At 32.6% G+C, this 19,855-nt stretch overlaps 1 protein-coding gene across 3 annotated transcripts in view; it reads right to left on the bottom strand.

Moving 5' to 3' along the window:
* Pld (Phospholipase D) overlaps positions 1-19,855 on the bottom strand; it is a 384,903-nt gene that overhangs the window by 41,176 nt on the left and 323,872 nt on the right. For all 3 annotated transcript variants that reach the window (XM_072521096.1, XM_072521094.1, XM_072521095.1), the window contains exons 3-5: positions 10,879-11,032; positions 3,813-4,019; positions 627-747 (exon numbers count right to left, since the gene is read on the bottom strand). In XM_072521096.1, the coding sequence (XP_072377197.1) occupies positions 627-747; positions 3,813-4,019; positions 10,879-11,032 (482 nt within the window). The remainder of the gene's footprint in view (positions 1-626; positions 748-3,812; positions 4,020-10,878; positions 11,033-19,855) is intronic.

The following is a 19,855-nucleotide window of genomic DNA, read 5'->3' on the forward strand; positions in this document are numbered from 1 at the left end:
GTAATTTTTAAAAATTAAAAAAAATGTGAATTTTTTAAAACCCTTTTTAATGTAGGCCAGTCAGTTCTAATATAGTGTGTGATAAAAGAGGTCACTTTTGTTTACATACACATAACACTTTATAACACTGAAATAATTCATTTATTTTTTACAATTATTCAAAGTAATTTTTCAATTAATCTTGAGCACGCCCATGGAGTGGTCGGAGCTACCAGTTAAAATTATGCTAATTACTCTCTCGTTCATAAAAATAAACTATAGTAGAAGTTGTTATACTTCTTTTTATATTTAAAAATAAAAATAAACAAGTCAAACTCTCTAATCCAATAAAATTATTGCCGCATCATAAAGTGGTTTATTTTCTATACACGAGCGTATTAAAACAACCGCAGATAAAAATATAAAAGTCACTTTTTTACATTATAGTAATAATATGACTTTTTAATTGTCACGAAACTAAAGAAACGTTTTCTATAATTATGTAAATAATCGTATCAGTTTAGATTAGTGAATTACGTAAAAATGCCAATAACCTTGTTGTCCTAGATAATTTTAAATACACCGACGATGAGTAATATATCTAGAAACAATATAGCAACAAAAAAAAATAAAAAAAGTATGCTTACGGTAGCAGGGTGATTCCTGTAAATCGGTATTGATAATAAGTTGTTTAAATAACTTTCGATTTGTTTCATTCTGTTACCGATTCGATCGTAAGTTACTAAAACCTCCGGTTTTTTAGGAAACCTAAAAATATAAACTTAAATAGAAAACTATCCCCTGCATTTTCTGTTAAAAATATATTAAACAATTGTAGAGAGACAGGGAAGGATAAAGTTTATTAGGAGTGTACCTATGAAATGGACAAATTGCCTTAATGCTGATATGCTTACTTATAACTCGTTTATGAAAATAAAATATTTTTTTTTGTAACAAAACTTTAGTATCTTCCTATAGGGTGTAGCGATCCTCCTAGCTTATATAGTGGAGGCATAAAGCGATAATGAGAAAACTGTAAGCTTTTGACATGTGGCTTTACAGAAGAGTTTTGAGAATATATTACGTAGACAGCGTACCGAATGAAGAAGTCTTTCGAAAAATTTCAAAGAAAACAGAACTCAATAATGAAATAATGATTCGAAAGCTACAATACCTTGGCCCCGTAATGAGAGGAACAAAATACGTGAACAGAGGAAGTAGAATTTCATGCAGGAAAGGATTTTAGGAAAGCGTAGCGTTGGAAGGGGACTAATGTCATGGCGGCGCAATCTCAGAGAGTGGTTTCATTACTCGTTTAACTAGTTTTTTAGAGCAGTAGTGAACAGAGTTCAAATAATTATGATGGTAGCTAACTTTGGAAAGACAGCACCTTAAAAAGACGATACAGACTCAAAGAATCGATTGTGATCTGCCAAATAACTCTAGAGTCACAGTTTGGACAAGTACAGTTGATTAAATAATCGGTATTCGCACAGAATCTTCAATTATACACAAAAATACGTATATAGTGGTACTTCGAGATATATACGAGTGTTTTGAGATACGAGCCACCGAGCGACCGATATTTTGCTTTGAGATGAGAGCAAGATTTAAGACACGAGGAATCTTACACTACACCACTGCATACGACCCCAACATGCGTCTCGCATGTTAATGTCGTGTACAGCGTCTAACAGTTTCTCCTATTTCAGACTAGACCTCCCTCTGTGCTTGTTTCGTTTGAAAGCATTTTTGATAAGTTGAGTTCGCGTTTTTTTTTTAAATTACCGTAACCCTTTTTAACAATTACATAACATTATCACATTTATTTTTATAACCATGGGCCCGAAGAAGAAGATCATGACTATAGAATTAAAGCATGAAATCATAGAAAAACATGGACAGGGTGTGCGAGTAATTGATTTGACGAGGATGTAGGGCCGTGGCACACCAATGATATGTACTGTGCTTAAACAGAAGGAGCTGATAAAGGGTATAACACCAGTTGGGGCATTACAAGAATCTCTAACCTCTCTTCATGAAAAGATGAACAAACTACTGATAGTGTGGGTGACAGAGAAGCAGCTTCAAGGAGCTGTTTTATATCAAAACGTTTTCCGAACTGATAGAAGCCAAAGGATTCTCTGAAAAAGGATGCTGAAGAGGACTTACATAACGGAAGAGGTTACAAATCCATGAAGGATATAATAACTAGCACTTTGCGCCAATGCGAGTGGCGACTGCAATATCAAGCCTCTGCTAGTATACCATTCGGAAAATGCCACGGCCTTTAAGTCACATAAGATTTTAAAAGAAAAATTGCAAATTATGTGGATGGCAAATCCGAAGACGTGAGTCACCAGGAAATTCTTTGTGGAGTGGACAAGCCTGATGTTTGACCCTTCTGTTAAAAAATATCTTTAGAACACAGTCTGCTCATGCAAGCCGTTCTCGTCCTCGACAATGCTCCTGCTCACCCACCAAATCTCGAAGATGATTTACTCAAAGAGTTTAAGTTTATAAAGGTTCTCTACCAACAACCCAATATCACTGCTATCCTGCAGCCAATGGATCAGCAGGTGATTTCTAATTTTAAAAAGTTGTACATCAAGCCAATTTTTTGCCGCTGCTTTGAGGTGAGGGAAAACACAAACCTTACCCTTCGAGAGTTCTGGAAGGACCACTTTACCATCGTTACATGCCTAAGAATTATTGATCAGGCCTGACTGGGTGTTACAACGAGGACCTTAACCTCTGCATTGAAGGAGATGTGGCCTGAGGCTGTAGCTTAAAGGGAGCCGAAGGATTGGAACCCGAATAGAGAGATAATTGTTTCTTTGGGAAAATCCATGGTTATGGAGATGGATGAGAGAAATCTGAACGCACTCGTCGAGGAAAAGTTCCAGGAGGTGACAACCTAGGAGGTACACGATCTACATTTGCAGCAGCATACGGTGGTTAAAAGAAAAATTGGTTTTGAAGAGCAGCCAGAGACGGAGGAGGTTATACCTACAAGGGATATGAAGGAGATCTTAGGAACGTGGGAAAAAGTTTTAAAGTTCATGGGTAAAAATCACCCCGAAAAAGTTGCAACTGGTCGTGCATCGGAGTTGTTCAACGAAACTTGCCTAACTCATTTCCGCAATATGCCGAAAGGAAGTAACAAACAACACACCTTCAAAGATCTGCGGGTGAAAACGACCAAAGCGTTACGAAAAAATAAATGCTTTTTCTTGTAAAGTTTTGGGAGTTGGAATGGATTAATGGCATTTCAATTAATTTCAATGGGGAACATTGCTTTGAGATACGAGCAGTTTGACATACGAGGAGGGTTACGGAAGGAATTAAACTCGAATGTCGAGGTACCACTGTATTAAAATTCCGTGCTAATTTCATTAATTCCTTTTCGCTATAACTTTCTTTCTTCTAGTCTGAAAAGGTACAATTTTTCTTACTTTTTGAATATAAGATTTTATTTCCCTTTCCCATTTTTAAAATTTTTTTATTTAAAATAAAAGTTTAAGTATACTTGGATTGTATATTCATAGAGTATTTTGTTCAGATCACGTTACAAGGACCAATGTAAACAAAAACAGAAGATATTCGTCTGCGTCCTGGATGGATCAAGATATACATAGCTGTAAAACTTTATTTAAAACTGGCAAATGGATAATTTAAAGCTGATTTGTCCAAAAACTAGGAGTAGGAAAATTCGGAAGGAAGTACAGAACAAAGTATTAATCCCTACTAATAAACAATAATGCGAATCAAAACGCAATACAAATGTTAGAAGCAGTATTACAGGTGCTAAAAACATAAACAGTTTAACTTACCTCGGTAGGGCCATTTTTCTTTTGCTGCCTTTCGACTTTTTCCTAGTTATTTTAAGAGATTTTCTTTTGTTCTTGTGCGTTTTCGTCGGCAAGGGTATATTTAAGCCAGTTCTAAACAGAATTAACTGTTGGTGTAACGATTGTAATTGTTTGTATCTTTTTTTGATTTGCCAATGAAAGTTGGCGTGGACGATAGAAATCGTATATCTGAAAAAAATAACACGAAGATTGAAATTTATTATTAGGTCATGAATTATTAGGGAGAAATCACAGAATTATCATCACAATCGACCGTTAAGTGTTTGCTTGTTGTATGGCGATCATCTATATCCACCAATTGGCCTAGACGCTATTTTCTAGCCTGCCAATTAGCACATTTCAACAAATAGTAAGTGATTTCTTTGTACAGTTAATATTTATGAGTTATGCCAAGTGTTTTTCAAAATTTACACTTACATTACATTCTATTTAATCACTTATTATTTTAATTAATTAACCAGCGATTTCAATACGTCCTACTTACATACTTTGTTTAGTTTCAAAGACGGTTTAGGAACACGAGAGGCACTTTTTTGAAGAGAATGAAAAAAGTATCAAAATAAATAAATACAATTCCCATAATGTGAAATGCTGATGATACATCTATCATAGCAGAAAACATGGAAGAATGACAAGAGCTAGTAAATAAAACTCTGGCAAGTAAAATGTGGCACTCTGGGAGTGATCGAGGAAGGGAAGCATTGCTTTCTTATCGTCTATGCACCGAGCGATTCTATTTGATCTTGAACAGTGAGTAGGACTGCGATGAAGAAATGGAGATACGAGTAGCAATAACTAGAAATACTTTTACGAAATTCAATAACTACCTTTGTCAGCGCGAAACTCCTTTGGGTCTCCGTAGTCGCGTCCTAAAATGCTACATATAGTCAATAATAATGTACGGTAGCGAGACCTGGTCACTTAAGAGTAAGATCGTTAAACCGCAATAAAGCGTTCGTAATGTGGTGTCTTAAAAGGTTGTTTAAAATTGTATGGGTCGACCATATTTGAAGAGGTCTTTATCTTTTGTGATCTTTCTTTTCGCGATCTTTATCTTTTGTTTGTTTTATTCTGTTTTTTCTTATATTTTAACCCCCCCTCGTTTTTAGTAGTATTTTTCTATTTTATTTAAAGTTTTTTCACAAATAAAACAGTTATTTAAGATCATAATTTGTTAATATTTTAAAGCAGCCCTTTTTATGTAACCGAATATAAATCCTCTACTGTGGGTTTTTAAAGTTTAAAACTGCTTATTTAGAAAAGTGAGTGAAAATAGAAAGTTTATATTTATTTTTTAGATCGAGTAAGTACCTACTTAGTAAATAAATTGCTTATGTCAATGGGTACTGTAAATACAAATTATTTTCACTCCAGATCAGAACATTTTGACCCTTTAGCGACCTGTCACACATTAACAAATAATTTATAATATATTATTTTGGAATATGCACCTTAGACAAACATTTAATTGATTTTGAAATATGTACGTCTTCAATGCCAAAGAAAAAACTGATGCGTGAAATAACAATTAAGATGCAGAACAGCACTGATTATAAAATCAGTCGCCAAGAGATTCAAAACAACAAACTCTAACAATAACAAGTTGGTAATTATGCAATATTTTTAATTAAAATGTAGTAATGTAATTATAGAAAACTAATTGCGTAAGTTAGAAAAGTAAGATTGATACACATACAAACAAAAGTGATAAAAGTATATTGCTTAGAAGATTAAGTGATTAGTCAAAATTTGGAACCTGAAATAATCCAGTCCAATGATTGAAATTTAAACACGTTCGCTGCCGACTATATTTTCTAAATCAATGCCTCCGTGAGCCAACCATTCCTTTTTTTAAGTGCGTCTATGAGCCACCATATAACAAATGTGTTGGTCCCATTGGGACAACGCGGCCCAGTGAACCGTACTAATGCTTCTGTGCGCCTTTGGTCCATCGTAGTAAACATAACCTAACATAAATAAACGAATGCGCATTGTGTATTGTTCTTGTTGGTTGTTTTTCATTTCAATAAATTGAAAGAATAAATTGCTGTACGTATTAAATAATGTTTAAAATATAATACTTCTACAACATTAGACTATATAACGCTTTAGTCAGACCAAACTTGGAATATGCATCAGTGGTATGGACTCCTGAGGCCAAAGTTCATATTAATCATATAGAAAAGGTACAAAAAAGATTTCTAAGGTATTTATACCTTAAGATATACAATGTGTATACTCACCTTACGCCATCAAAAGAGTTGCTTCAAATATTTGGCTTGCAGTCATTAGAGCAAAGAAGAAACATGCATTGTGTTGTGTTTATTCATAATGTCATTAACAATGTTAAATATAAGACATGTGGTTTGATCAACTTTATTAGGTTTCATGTGCCAAAGGTCAACCTAAGGGTAAACAGTAATGACCTATTTTCTTGTAGTCCATATAATTCTTGTGCAATAATAAACTATATGCAATATCAGTGTAATGAGTTAATAAAGACCTGATATAGACCTCTTTACCTGTAGTGTAAGGGATATTAAAAAATATTATGAATAGATAAGTAATGGACTGAATTTTAAAATTTTATGAACTTGCGTCTTTTTTTTTAATGTGTTTTACTTTCTGTGTTTTTATTTTGTACTTGTGTGTATATTGTATTTTTTGTGTGTATATTTTTATACCAAGTAATGAGCACTCTTACATGTAATTACTACCTAGGTGGTGTTTGTAAGTTTTAATAAATAAATAAATAAACATACTGTGTAATTTTAGATGTCTCAACGTTCTAAACCTCTGACAGAGCATGAATTGCAAACCATTGCAATAAATTTTGGAGAACTTTCCGATGACGATGATGAACCATTCGAAGCTTCTGATAGTGAGGACCTGTGTAGTTCAGAAGAAGAATCAGATTCGTCAGATTCAGACGAAACGGTGGACAATTTACGAAAGTTTTTACAGAGAAAAAAAATAAAATTAGATTCACAACCTACTCGTCATGTTCACGATAATATCAATCCAGGACCGAACTTGAATTCAATGCATGATCCAGAACAACCTAATCGTAATCTTCAAGGTAATATCGTTCCAGAACCGAACTTAGATCCACAACGTAGTGGAGATCCAGTACCGAATATAGAACCAAAATGGGGTCCAGTAGTAGGTACTTATAAGCTAATAGCACCTTTTTCTATTCCGTCAGGAGTAAATGATGAAGTAGCTGCAATGTTGGCAAATGGTACGCCTGGAAACTTTTTTGATGCTGTGGTCGATGACAGAGTAATTAGTCTGATTTGTAACCAAACAAATATATATGCAACTCAGTCTGTACTGGATGCAGACGCAACACCAAGCTCTCGCTTACATGGCTGGATTCCTCCGACAAATATTGAAATTAGAAAATTTTTAGGACTGGTTGCCTGGATGGGTTTAGTGAAAATGCCGAAAATCGCAGACTATTGGAGTAACGATAACCTGTTCCATAATAATTTTGTAAAGAATGTAATGTCTAGAAATCGATTCGAGATGCTGTTAAGGATGTTTCACTTTAATGATAATTTATTGACAGATATAAGTGATAAACAGTGTAAGCCACTTGTCGACATTCTGACTGCAAATTTTTACATACTTTGCAAGTATTTATACGTACCGGAAGAATATGTCTGCATCGATGAAACCCTATTACCCTTTAGGGGACGCTTGGGATTTAAACAGTACACTAAATCAAAAAGACACAAATATGGTGTAAAAATTTAAGTATGTTCTGGATCTGGATATACTTACAATATCAAAGTATATACAGGGAAAGAAAATAGTTCTAAAGTCACTCCAGAAAGCGTTGTACTGTATCTTATGGAGAATTTAGTACATCAAGGAAGAACGCTGATAACCGACAAGTGGTATACAAGTTTACCGCTAGCAAAAAAATGTTCTCTGTCGATACACACCTGCAAGGTGTAGCTGCAAGTGCTGCAACTACCAAGTAGTAGCTGCAAAATTAAATAAAGGGCAGATTGCTTCTATAGAAAATGATGATAGAGTGACCATTACGAACTGGAAAGACAAAAGAAATATTTACATGCTTTCTACTAAATACGGCAATGAAATGGTTGAAGTATCTTGTAATCGACAAACTAAACTGAAACCCAAGGTGGTAATAGATAAAAATAAAGGCAAAGCGGCAGTAGACTTATCTGACCAAATGGAGCGTATTCCAACCCCCTTAGGAAAAGCGTAAAATGGTTTAAAAAAGTGGGGTTTGAATTATTATTAACTACAACAGTTATAAATTCTTTTTTAATATATAAGCTTGTAACAAATAACAACATGTCGGTGACAGATTTTAAAAAACATATAGTGAAACATCTAGTTACTTATAATGAAACCATCACAGTACCACGAAGAGTGTCAAATAATCACCATCACCATCAGTGTAATGAAACCATCACAGTACCACGAAGAGTGTCAAATAGAAGGATGACGGAAGTAAACATCAACGAAAGAAGATTTGCAAGATTTGCTACAAAAAAAAAATAGTGAGCAACGCGGTCGTCAGTACGCTATGAACAAAACTAAAACGGTAGACACCTGTTACGTAAAAATATGAGTCATATTAAAAACCTGTAAACTTGTTATATTCACTATAATGTTCTAGATTCTCCGATCCTTCGACCAGCTGGCAGAAACTCCAAGTAATAAAAAAACTGGTTCCATTCGAACGTTCCGGAAATAGGCCTGTGCATTCGAGGCAAAACCAGGTCAATTGAGGTCAACATCCATGGGGTTCGAGAAACAGCTGTTTTCGTATAAATATGACGGAACTTTCATTGTGGAAACAGTTAATTTTGAAGACTCGCGCCGCGTTTAAATTGTACGCACGAATTATAATAAATTGTATAATTCAGATAAATTATTTAATAAATTTATAAGTGTTACAAATTTTAATAAATAAATAATAGATAAATTAGAATTATTAAAAATATTACACACCTTTTGCAAAAACTGTGACAAGGATACTTTTCTGTGTCTAGGTTGTTTTAATGAATTACATAGAACTAAATAACTTTTTTATTGGTTGTTTTACATTATTTGATTTTTCTGTTGTTGAAAAACATGTTTGTGTCAATAAATATTATCCCAAAGTTGTAAATAACGTTTTTGACTTATATGGGACCACATTTGTCACATTTCATAAATCGCATAAATTCTGTATACAGCACATAACTTTTAGGCCTCGTCGGTCCATTCCCATGGTTATTTAATAGTAAATAAACACCAACGGCTCGGTACATATCGGAATAAATGTTGGTCCCATAGGGCCAACATGGCCTCGTTGAATATAACGGGGAGTAATACAGGGATGTACACTGTCGTCACTACTGTGTAACGTCTATAGTGAAAATATTTACATGAAAGAAGGTCGATTACGTCGATAACGATACATATCCGTGCCTTGTCCGTTCCGTATCAGTGCCAAGTCCGGGTATTTTTAATGTTATATCTTCATAAAAACGCGTTGTAGCAGTGTGCGTACCACGCCAAAACGTTATTTCATATTCATGTGAAAACGAGAGTTGAATATATGGCGGCTTGGATAGATCTTACTGTATTAGCATTATTAATCGATGAAGAGGAATAGCAAGAGCAGAAAAGACAGAAATAAAGAAGATGGAGTGTACATCCTAAGACAAACCGAAGGAGAATTTAAAACACAAAGAATTATTGGACGATGAAACAAAATTTCCAGAATATTTTAGAATGTCACAGTAGTCTTTTTTTCTCTTTCTGTTTTCTTTAATACATATTAAGAAAAACCATAACATAGTAACACACAACATCTCCAGCTTGTCCATTTACCAGCACTCGTGTTCACAAAACAATAAAATCGTGTTTATACAAGTCCGTCCAGTCCGTGCCATTTCCGTGCATCGCCAGTGCCGAAAAGAAAAATATCGTTTGGGATTAATTTCACTCCGGACACGGAAGGGCCCTCCGGAAAACGCCAATGTATAAATATAATCATATAAGTACATTATTGTTTTTTTTTTCGGGCACTGTCATAACACGGAACGGACACGGCACGGATAGGTATAAATCGACCTTTAATCGTCAATGGAGAAGTCGAAATGCAGACGATACTATGCTGTGGGCAAGAACACCTGAAGATCTTTAACTTTTACTAAAAAATCTTAACAGAACATGCAATAATTGCGAGATACATATCAATGAGATAAATAAAAACTAGGAATCCCGATTATTAAATATATAGAAGACGAACGGAGTAATATACATACAACCATGATATAAGCAAAATAAACATGCGTAGAAACTGCAAGATTTGATTGATGATGATTGTAAGAATGCATTGAAAATGACAAACAAAGCAAACAGAAGAGACAGGAACAACACTCAGTATACACCAGGAAAAATAAAATAAACCAACTGGAAATACAATTGAAATCGATAGAAAAAACAAAAGAGTTACATAGCTGGAACAGATCATACGGATGCCAAAAAAAAAGAAACGTCAATGAGATAGAAAAAGAAACGACCACGTCCAAGAAAGAGATAGTCGAAAGCAGTAAAAAGAAATCGGCGTAAAAGATTAGGAAGAAAAGGAAAGAGAATCAATATAATAGAACAACATAACCAATATATCACAAATTGATTCATATTTAAAAATATCAAATTCTTGTGAATAAATTTGAAAAAAAAAATGGAAGAAGATAACGAATATTGAAAATAAGACCCTTCAACTTTTTGCTAAGAAAATGTTTCGCAAGAATCATTTTGTAAACCATCGCCTGTGAATTTTTATTTGCTGTAATTCAATTTTTGGTTTATCTTTTTGGTTATTTGTAAACATAGCCACATGGGCTATGTTTAGGACAGCTGTGGTTTTGCGTTTAATTTATAATCATGAATATGACTTCTTTTTAAGGATATATATAAATAAAAACTGTCTTAATTAGTTATACATATTAAAAACTTGGATTTTTATAAATTAAACAGTTTAAAAACTTACAGATTCGGATTGAGCATGTGGGACGTCAAATTTCGTTCATAATCCGTTATTGCTACAGTTATATCGATCCCTGGAATAAAGACAGTTCTATCTATGGCAGTAAACTTTTTGTAGTCGTGCAGCGACTTATATCCAATGCGTTCTGTTCTTTCATCTGAAACAGAAGAATTAAACAGTAAAAACGGAGAACTAACTACTGAATATTCACAGAACTATTGGCGTTTTCTTTTGGTGTCATACTCTGCAGTATGTATTGTTGTACTCAATATCCGAATTTGGGCATTGACCGAAATTTATACTCACAACGCGTTGTGAATTTCGTTTATTTCACACATCGAGTTTTGGGTATTTTTGACGTGCACAGAACGCGTTGTGGATAAATTACAATGACCCACAATGCGAAACTACGAAGATTCGGGAACACACCAATGGCCAATATAAATATCCACAAAGAGACAGAAATCGCATATCGATTCTTACCTTCTGAAAAATGTCCTTGATAAACCGCAAAGTGAAGAAGAGTTGGAAGAATTAATAAATAGCATGGAAAACGAACATGAGGATGATTATTAAAAAAATGGAAAAGAAAGCAACAGTGTAGAACTCTGCCAAGAGAATTTGGAGAACCAAGACAAATATATGAATGAATCTTTAGAAATCCTGGACAATAATAACCTGATTAAAAATAATGAAGATGCACCCAATATATAAGAAGGCAAAGTTGACGGCAATTTCAATGATCAATTAACCCAAAGAAGTAAGAGAATATTCAATGAGTGAGAAGAATCACATAAAATGATGAGAGTTCAGGCATCAAAGATGATATGTGAGTCAAATAAAAGATTTGCTCCTTTAAAAAAGGGACTAATGTTTTGATTCGAGTGCCGGATGTTGATAGAGGTCGATAACTCCAAGAACTGTATTAGCCATTGTTCCTGAAATTAATAATGATGGCTTGTACAAACTCAGCACTGAGAATGGATCACTGGATAGATTATTTTCAAGAAATGAACTCCTTCAAATCGATTTGCAATTCATGTTGGAATCAAATGATATTAGTAGTAAGAAAATACCCTTGCGAACTGCAGCAAATATGTCATCCAAAGGTTCTGGTCAAGGTTTTCTCAGATGCAACTGTAAAAGGTTTTGTGGTGACAATAAATGTTCTAGTAAACAAAGGAACAAACAATGTAATTCAATCAAAGTGTCATGGATCGCTGACATGCAAAAATAAATGAAGAAATTTGGTTTTAAAATTTTTAAGTTTAAAACTTATTTTTATCTGCATTCTTTAAATAGTTTCGTTATGTGGGTATTTGTATTTTTATTTACATCTTTTATATCCATCATTTTTATTAACGCATTTCTATTTACATTTTTTAAATAAAATTAAGAAATTTCGCTTTGTGGGTATTTGTATTTCCCATAACGCGAAAAATCGTCGTGTGTGTCCGACGGTCTTCGTAGTTTCGCATTGTGGCTCTTCGCATTACATCCACGACGCGTTCTGTGTACGTCAAAAATACCCGAAACGCGATGTGAGAAATAAACGAAATTCACAGCGCGTTGTGGGTATAAATTTCGGTCAATGGCCGAATTCGGTTATTGAGTACAACATTATGTATTTTATAGGCTATTGATTGTGTCCAAAAACAGGGCTGAAAGGAACTACAACATTAAATAGGTTGTATTGTTTCATATGGTCAATGGATCCCCAAATATGAAAAAACCCGCAGAGTGTGATTTTAAAGAGGCACGTTTTTGAGAAAGGAGTGAATTAGTCAATTTTTCAGTTTTTATTTTTAAACTGGAATTCTATGCACTTTTCCTACATAAACATCTACAAAAAATTTCAAAATTAAATTTCCTATTGAAATGCTTCCCTCTAAAGTCAAAAATATATTAAAAAAACGAAGCAAAAAAAACAGGAAATTTTGCTTCATATATTTTTCCACGGGGATATAGGTATAGGCATTGCTTCACGGAAAAAAATTCTATCTTTCCCTTTCAAAATGACGGTTGGTAGAATTCTTTAGGATTTATAGTACACCATTGTTGAGCCATTTTCCCTATTTTTTTTGCAAAAATTGCTCTATAACTTTTTTCTACGCAGTTTACGGTACATACATTTAGAAGGAAATAGAAAGAAAAATCAACTACCTTTCAAATGGCCTATTGTAGAAAGTTCTACGACTAAGTTTAAGCAAGATATGGTTCTTCAAAATTTTCTACTTTTACCGATTTTTCATAACTTTTCCGGATATTTTTTAATTTCTATCCTTTTTGCATTCTACATTGCTAATGTATATACTTAATTGTATTTTTTTGTCTATTGTAAAAGATTCTAGGACCAACGATCCTAACGGTAACGGAAACCAAGATATGGTTCGTCAAAGTGTGATGCTTTTTATAATGGTTAGATACATTTGGTACCTGTGCTGCTTTCTTCGCCAGGATACCCATCAAAAATAATAGTGCAGTTTGTATAAAATTGTTTTAAGTGACTATAATGTATTCAGTGCTGATTTCATCATTTGCGTTCGAAAGAATTTTATGTAATAAAAATGCACCGTCGATAATATAGTAAATCTTTAAAATAGAATTTTCATCTATGGGTTCAAATAAATCATAGAGATCATAAATCAATGACATCTTTAAAAATGGATTAAGGGTAGGGTGAGAATTCATATATAAAATATTCTTAGCCCACTCTACTGCATTTAATAAGTCTAATGTGGCAAATTCTTTTCTAAATTATAAGAAGGCTTTAGATAAGTCTTCCTACAATAAATCCTACAATATTAGTTTAATTTATGGAATTGTGGTGAGACAGGTATTTCAACAGTTCATCTCCTTCCAAAAATATTAACCACCAAAGTTCTCAAGCAAGTAGGAAACATGACTAATGCTGAAAGAAGTACTAATCTTACAATGGCTGCAGCAATCAATGCTGGGTTACGTTTATGTCACCAATGTTAATTTTCCCTTTAATATTTTTTGATTTCATGCAACATTTCATTAAATTTAGTTATTCTAGCCAAGCCAATCCGGTTATACTCTTAATGGACCATCACGAAAGCCATATATCGGTTAAGACCATCAGACGGGCAAAGGAAAATGGAGTAACTTTGGTTACATTCTATCCCCACACTAGTCATAGAATGCAACTACTTGTCAGGGCCCCTTCAAGGCCTACTATAATACTACCACGAATGAGTGGATGGGCACCCCAGGAAATACTGGTAAACCAGCTACAATTTATGACATAGCAGAACTAGTAGCGCGAGCATTCCCACGAGCAATATAGTTAATGCGTTAAAAAATAGGGTTATATCCCGTAAACGAAAACATATTTCCTGACAGTGAGTAATTGTCATCAAGTGTAATTGACAGATCAATGTATACTTAACGTGAAAATTTGATTAGGCTTACTAACGAGACGCCTTCAAGTGGATCTTTATCTACCAGTCAGTTGTCACCATATTTGAGGAGACCACAAACGACAACTGAAAACTTAATCCCTATTATTGAACATTCAGCTTCTGTTACTGTCTCCTATTATTACTTATGAACCTTTAACCTCTTATGGAACACAAACACCCAACTACTCTAATTAATAAATATGCTAAAAATACAGGTAACCTAATTCGCCATCTTCTTGCTGTAAGACCTGATGATGCTACCAACAGACGCGTTAGGTCACTGGCCACTTTATACCGATAAAGTAAGATATATATAAAGCTGGATATACAACTGCGCAGTGTGAAAAATCTACATTGCGGCTTTGTATTACACCGAACAAAAATTGTTTTTATCATTCTGCCGTTAGAATAAGACTTATATTTATAATTTTTTAGTTTTAGGCACTTTATATGTAACAGTTTTTATTATTAAACAGTTCTTTACATATGATTAACTAAATTTTGAGATATTTATTAATGAAGTTAGTACCAATAGTGTTTCTTGACTGGCAAGTTATATAAGAATATGCCTACCATCATCATCATCAACGTCATTCATAAAAATTTAAATTTTTTTAGCATATCTAAATAAATGACATTTTTGTTTATTAAATAATAATTTATAACAAAAATGTCATTTATTTAGATATGCTAAAAAAATTTAAATTTTTATTCTTATAGTTGTAAGTATTGAAATATTCACTTTGTTTACATATAATAATTAATTATTCTAATAAATTTACAGTTTTCTCCTGAAGAAGTCACAAAATCGTGACGAAATATTGAGTTTTATTTCCTACAGACCGATTGCTGATACTATAAATCAATATATATATATATATATATATATATATATATATATATATATATAATATACTATACAATATTTAAATAAAACGTTGAGCACACCAACTCTCCAAGCGCTAATCTGTGGTTGTGACATCAGACCTTGGTACAACAGAAGTGTTTGATTATGTAATCCACACTTTTATCATTTAAATTATTAAAACTATCTAATATAATCACAGTCGTGGGTTATTATAAATATGATAATATATAAATTATACCACATTTCCTTTATTACTGGACGATTTTTGATAAAACACGATATTTTAATCTGTTAAATTTTGTCATGAAGAGAGTCTGCAAATAGATACATTTATTCAGAAAATTATATTTATATTTTAATTATTTGCGAATTTTCTCCTTGGAGTTTCTTTTCTTGAAAAGAGTCGTTTTTTAACTTTTCGTTTTTCAAAAGTCTTGCTATCGTTTTTTGTTTGTTGTGGTCATTCGTATTCATTTTGGACCCTTCGTAGAGGAAGATTAAAATGAATGCACTTATCTCCGAATTGCTTGTTTTACACTTTTGTCTTTTTGCTGAGGTCTTCTTGATGTTTGCGTTTTCTGTGCTTCTCTAGTAGTTTCTTGCTTTCATTATTTGGAAAGTATATGAATGGTTGCTTCTCATGACTGGACAAAAAAATTTCAAATATTTTTTCTTTGGTAAGGTAAAAGTGTACATTCTGATTACCTAAATAATTATTCAAAGTCATCAGATTAAATGATGCATTGTGCTAAAGTTCAATTGACCCGATAGTGAGGTTAGATTTTATTTATAGAACCTCTTGTAAATGCAATCATTACTGATTATCAATTTTGAATAAAGTAAAAATATTATGACTATAATTTTATTACCAAACATAGAAAGGAGACGAAAACTTGTCAACCAAATTTATTCAAATCAGCGTGAAACGCAAGGTAATAAATTTAGTTGAAATTTATGAAGATATGTTGTGTCATAAAATTTATTTTCAGTGTATTTATATCAGGAATGTTCTATAGATTCCCCAAAAAATAGATTAAAAAAATAACATTATTGATTTTTTAAATACTTTCAATACATTTCTAAAACTATTTATTGGATCATTTTGGGAATTCAGTTGTTGAAAGATCGTAAATGTGAAGACAATTTTAATTGCTTTATTTAAGCCAACATAAATGTGCCCACAGCGGCTGCTGCGGAACCCAAACTAACCTACGAGGAGCACAAATATTAGTTGGAATATAGTCCAACAAAAGATGCAGCCTTCTGTTTTTCGTGCAGATGTTTTGGCTTGAACCACATGTATTATTTCTAGTGAATTATCATCATGGAATAAAGCTGCAGAACGATTTAAAATGCATCAAAATACAAGTTGATTTTAAATCAACTTTGGCAAAAAAATTTAGATTATATTAAGAAACTAATTAATATAATCATAGTTCTAGTAAAAGGTGAAAAATATCTTCGTGATCATGATGAAACGGAAGAAAGCAATGAAAAAGGGGAAACTGTGGAGTTTCCTGGAAAAATTTGTGTGAAAATTAAATTTATTTTTGTAAAGAAACATGTAATGTTAAGAGGACCCTTAAACTAGCGGGGACACATGAGCGGAATCCAATTTAACCTACGTAATATTTTTTCACCCATTTTTCACTAATTTATTACCACCCTAATAATTTTTCACCACCAAACCAACCTTAAGGGGAGCGATTCTGCTGGCTTAAGATTCAAGCTAGCAGAATTCAAAAAAGAAACTTTTTGTTGATGGCATATTTTTTCACCCATTTTTCACTAATTTATTACCACCCTAATAATTTTTCACCACCAAACCACCCTTAATGGGAGCGATTCTGCTGGCTTAAGGTTCAAGCTAGCAGAATAATAAAATAAAAAATCTTTTTGTTAATGGCATATTTTTTCACCAATTTTTCACTAATTTATTACCACCCTAATAATTTTTCACCACCAAACCAACCTTAAGGGGAGCGATTCTGCTGGCTTAAGGTTCAAGCTAGCAGAATTCAAAAAAAAAACTTTTTGTTGATGGCATATTTTTTCACCAATTTTTCACTAATTTATTACCACCCTAATAATTTTTCACCACCAAACCCCCCTTAATGGGAGCGATTCTGCTGGCTTAAGGTTCAAGCTAGCAGAATTCAAAAAAAAAACTTTTTGTTGATGACATATTTTTTCACCCATTTTTCACTAATTTATTACCACCCTAATAATTTTTCACCACCAAACCACCCTTAATGGGAGCGATTCTGCTGGCTTAAGGTTTAAGCTAGCAGAATTCAAAAAAAAAACTTTTTGTTGATGGCATATTTTTTCACCAATTTTTCACTAATTTATTACCACCCTAATAATTTTTCACCACCAAACCCCCCTTAATGGGAGCGATTCTGCTGGCTTAAGGTTCAAGCTAGCAGAATTCAAAAAAAAAATTTTGTTGATGGCATATTTTTCACCCATTTTTCACTAATTTATTACCACCCTAATATTATTTCACCATTAAACCACCCTTAAGGGGAGCCATTCTGCTGGCTTGCGGTTCAAGCCAGCAGAATTAAAAAACATATTTATAATATACCACAGTGTTTTGCTAGGTTTTTACGAATTTATTACCATTCTAGTAATTTTTCACCCCTTAACTACCCCTTGTGAAAAGTCAATAAATGTGTTAGATTAAAATTTAAGGAAAAATTTCTTTTCAAATTTACTGTCCACTACTTATAACTGAAATAAAAAAGTGTTTTGTTAAGTTTATACTAAACTTTGACCATCCTGATAATTTTGCTCCCATAAGCCTATTCGAAAACTTTCCTACTAGCTGAATATTTGAACCAGCAAAATAAGAAAAAAACGTATTTTTGAAATACCTCAGTATTCTGCTAAGTTTTTACTAATTTATTACCACCCTAGTAATTTTTCACACCTAAACTACCCCTTGTGATAAGTCAATAATTCTGTTAGGTTAAAATTTAACGTGAAAAAAATCTTTTTCTACAATTTCACTATCCTCTACTTATAACTGACATAAAAAAGTATTTTTACCCTGATAAGTTTCCATCTCTAAACCAATCTTATTTGGAAACATTCCTGCTAGCTTAATATTCGAGCCAGCGTAATTAAAAAAAATTATTTATGATATACCACAGTATTTTGCTAAGTTTTTACGAATTTATTACCAACTTAGTAATTTTTTATCCCTCGACTAACCCTTAGTGGAAGTCAATAGTTCTGCTATGTTTAAATTAAAGGTGAAAAAGTTTTGTTTTATAATTTTACTAAATACTATTTATAAGTAAAATAAGAAACTCTCTGGTTAGTTTTTACTAAATGTTAACGAACTTCACCAATTCCACCATCTACACATTTACGCTGGTTGAATGCAAAGCAAATCTTTTCGGAAATATGAGATACTACAGTATTATGCTAGATTTGTACTAATACATTACCATCCTAGTAATTTTTCACCCTTCAACTACCCTCTATGAGGAGTCAATAATTCTACTACCTTAAAATTTAAGGTGATAAAAAATCTATTTTTATAATTTTACTGTATTCTACTTGTAACTGAAAATATAAATTGCTTGCCTGGTTTTTACTAAATTTGATCCACCCTTATAATTTTTTGCACAAGAGTGCTCTGCTAGAATTTTACTATATTTTTACCAGCCTAGTCATGTTTTTCTCAACTACCCTAATTGAAAAACATTTTCAAATGTTATTCTATACTAACTAATATTTATTTTTTCAATGTTTAAATATTAAAAATATGAAAATACTTTATTCCAAAAACTATAAATTTTACCCGTTTTAAAAAATTGACTCTGATTCGAGTCGTATTACATGGCTAAGCGAAATCGAATCGTTAGTCCTTTTTATGAATATAAAATAACTGAAATCAAGTTGAGTTTTAGTAAATACAATGGAATTTTTATATTTCACAGAATAAATTACCAGGTAAGAAATATTCAAATTGAAATAATTTTATTACGTCTATTTCATTATTTATCTGATTGTAAAGGAGGGTCGTCGGGATCGTGCGCACCTATTGCACCCTATTGTTAAAAGATTTGCATTCATTAGGTAGATGAAAATTTGAAAAATAATTTAGGTATTTAATATTTTAATAATATTTAAATAAGAAGAGTATTAACGATTGGTCAAAACATAATTTTAAGATTAGGTGTATAACATAAAGAATTTATATTGCAAAACATTTTAAGTAGGTATATTCAAATGAGGCCGAAATTACCGGTTGGTCAGAACAGCTGATATAGATTATTTGCGTAGTAAAATAAATTTATATTAGCAGCATTTTAAAAATTTAAAGATATTTGTATTTTAATTCTTTGTCGATTTTTCATTTATTGTCAGTTGAATATAGGTAAAAATTAAAGGTTATTACAAAAAAATATTAACTTATTTATTTTGTTTATGAAAATGTTTGAAAGAATCGCCCACGGAGAGATCTGGTTTCTCGGCACAATCCACACACTCATAAATTGGGTTTTTTCTTATTTTTAGGATAGGACATACTCTGCATCTTTTCGTTTTCGTTTCGCGTTTGTCCGATTTATTAGCAATTATTTATAGGTAAATGTTCGCGTGCGATATTCCGTCTTTCTTTGCTTTTTTATAAATTAATTTACGAATTAATTCTAACCTTGATATCGTCTTT

The sequence above is a fragment of the Diabrotica undecimpunctata genome, chromosome 1 (genome assembly GCF_040954645.1).
Source record: "Diabrotica undecimpunctata isolate CICGRU chromosome 1, icDiaUnde3, whole genome shotgun sequence".
Taxonomy (NCBI): Eukaryota; Metazoa; Arthropoda; class Insecta; order Coleoptera; family Chrysomelidae; genus Diabrotica; species Diabrotica undecimpunctata.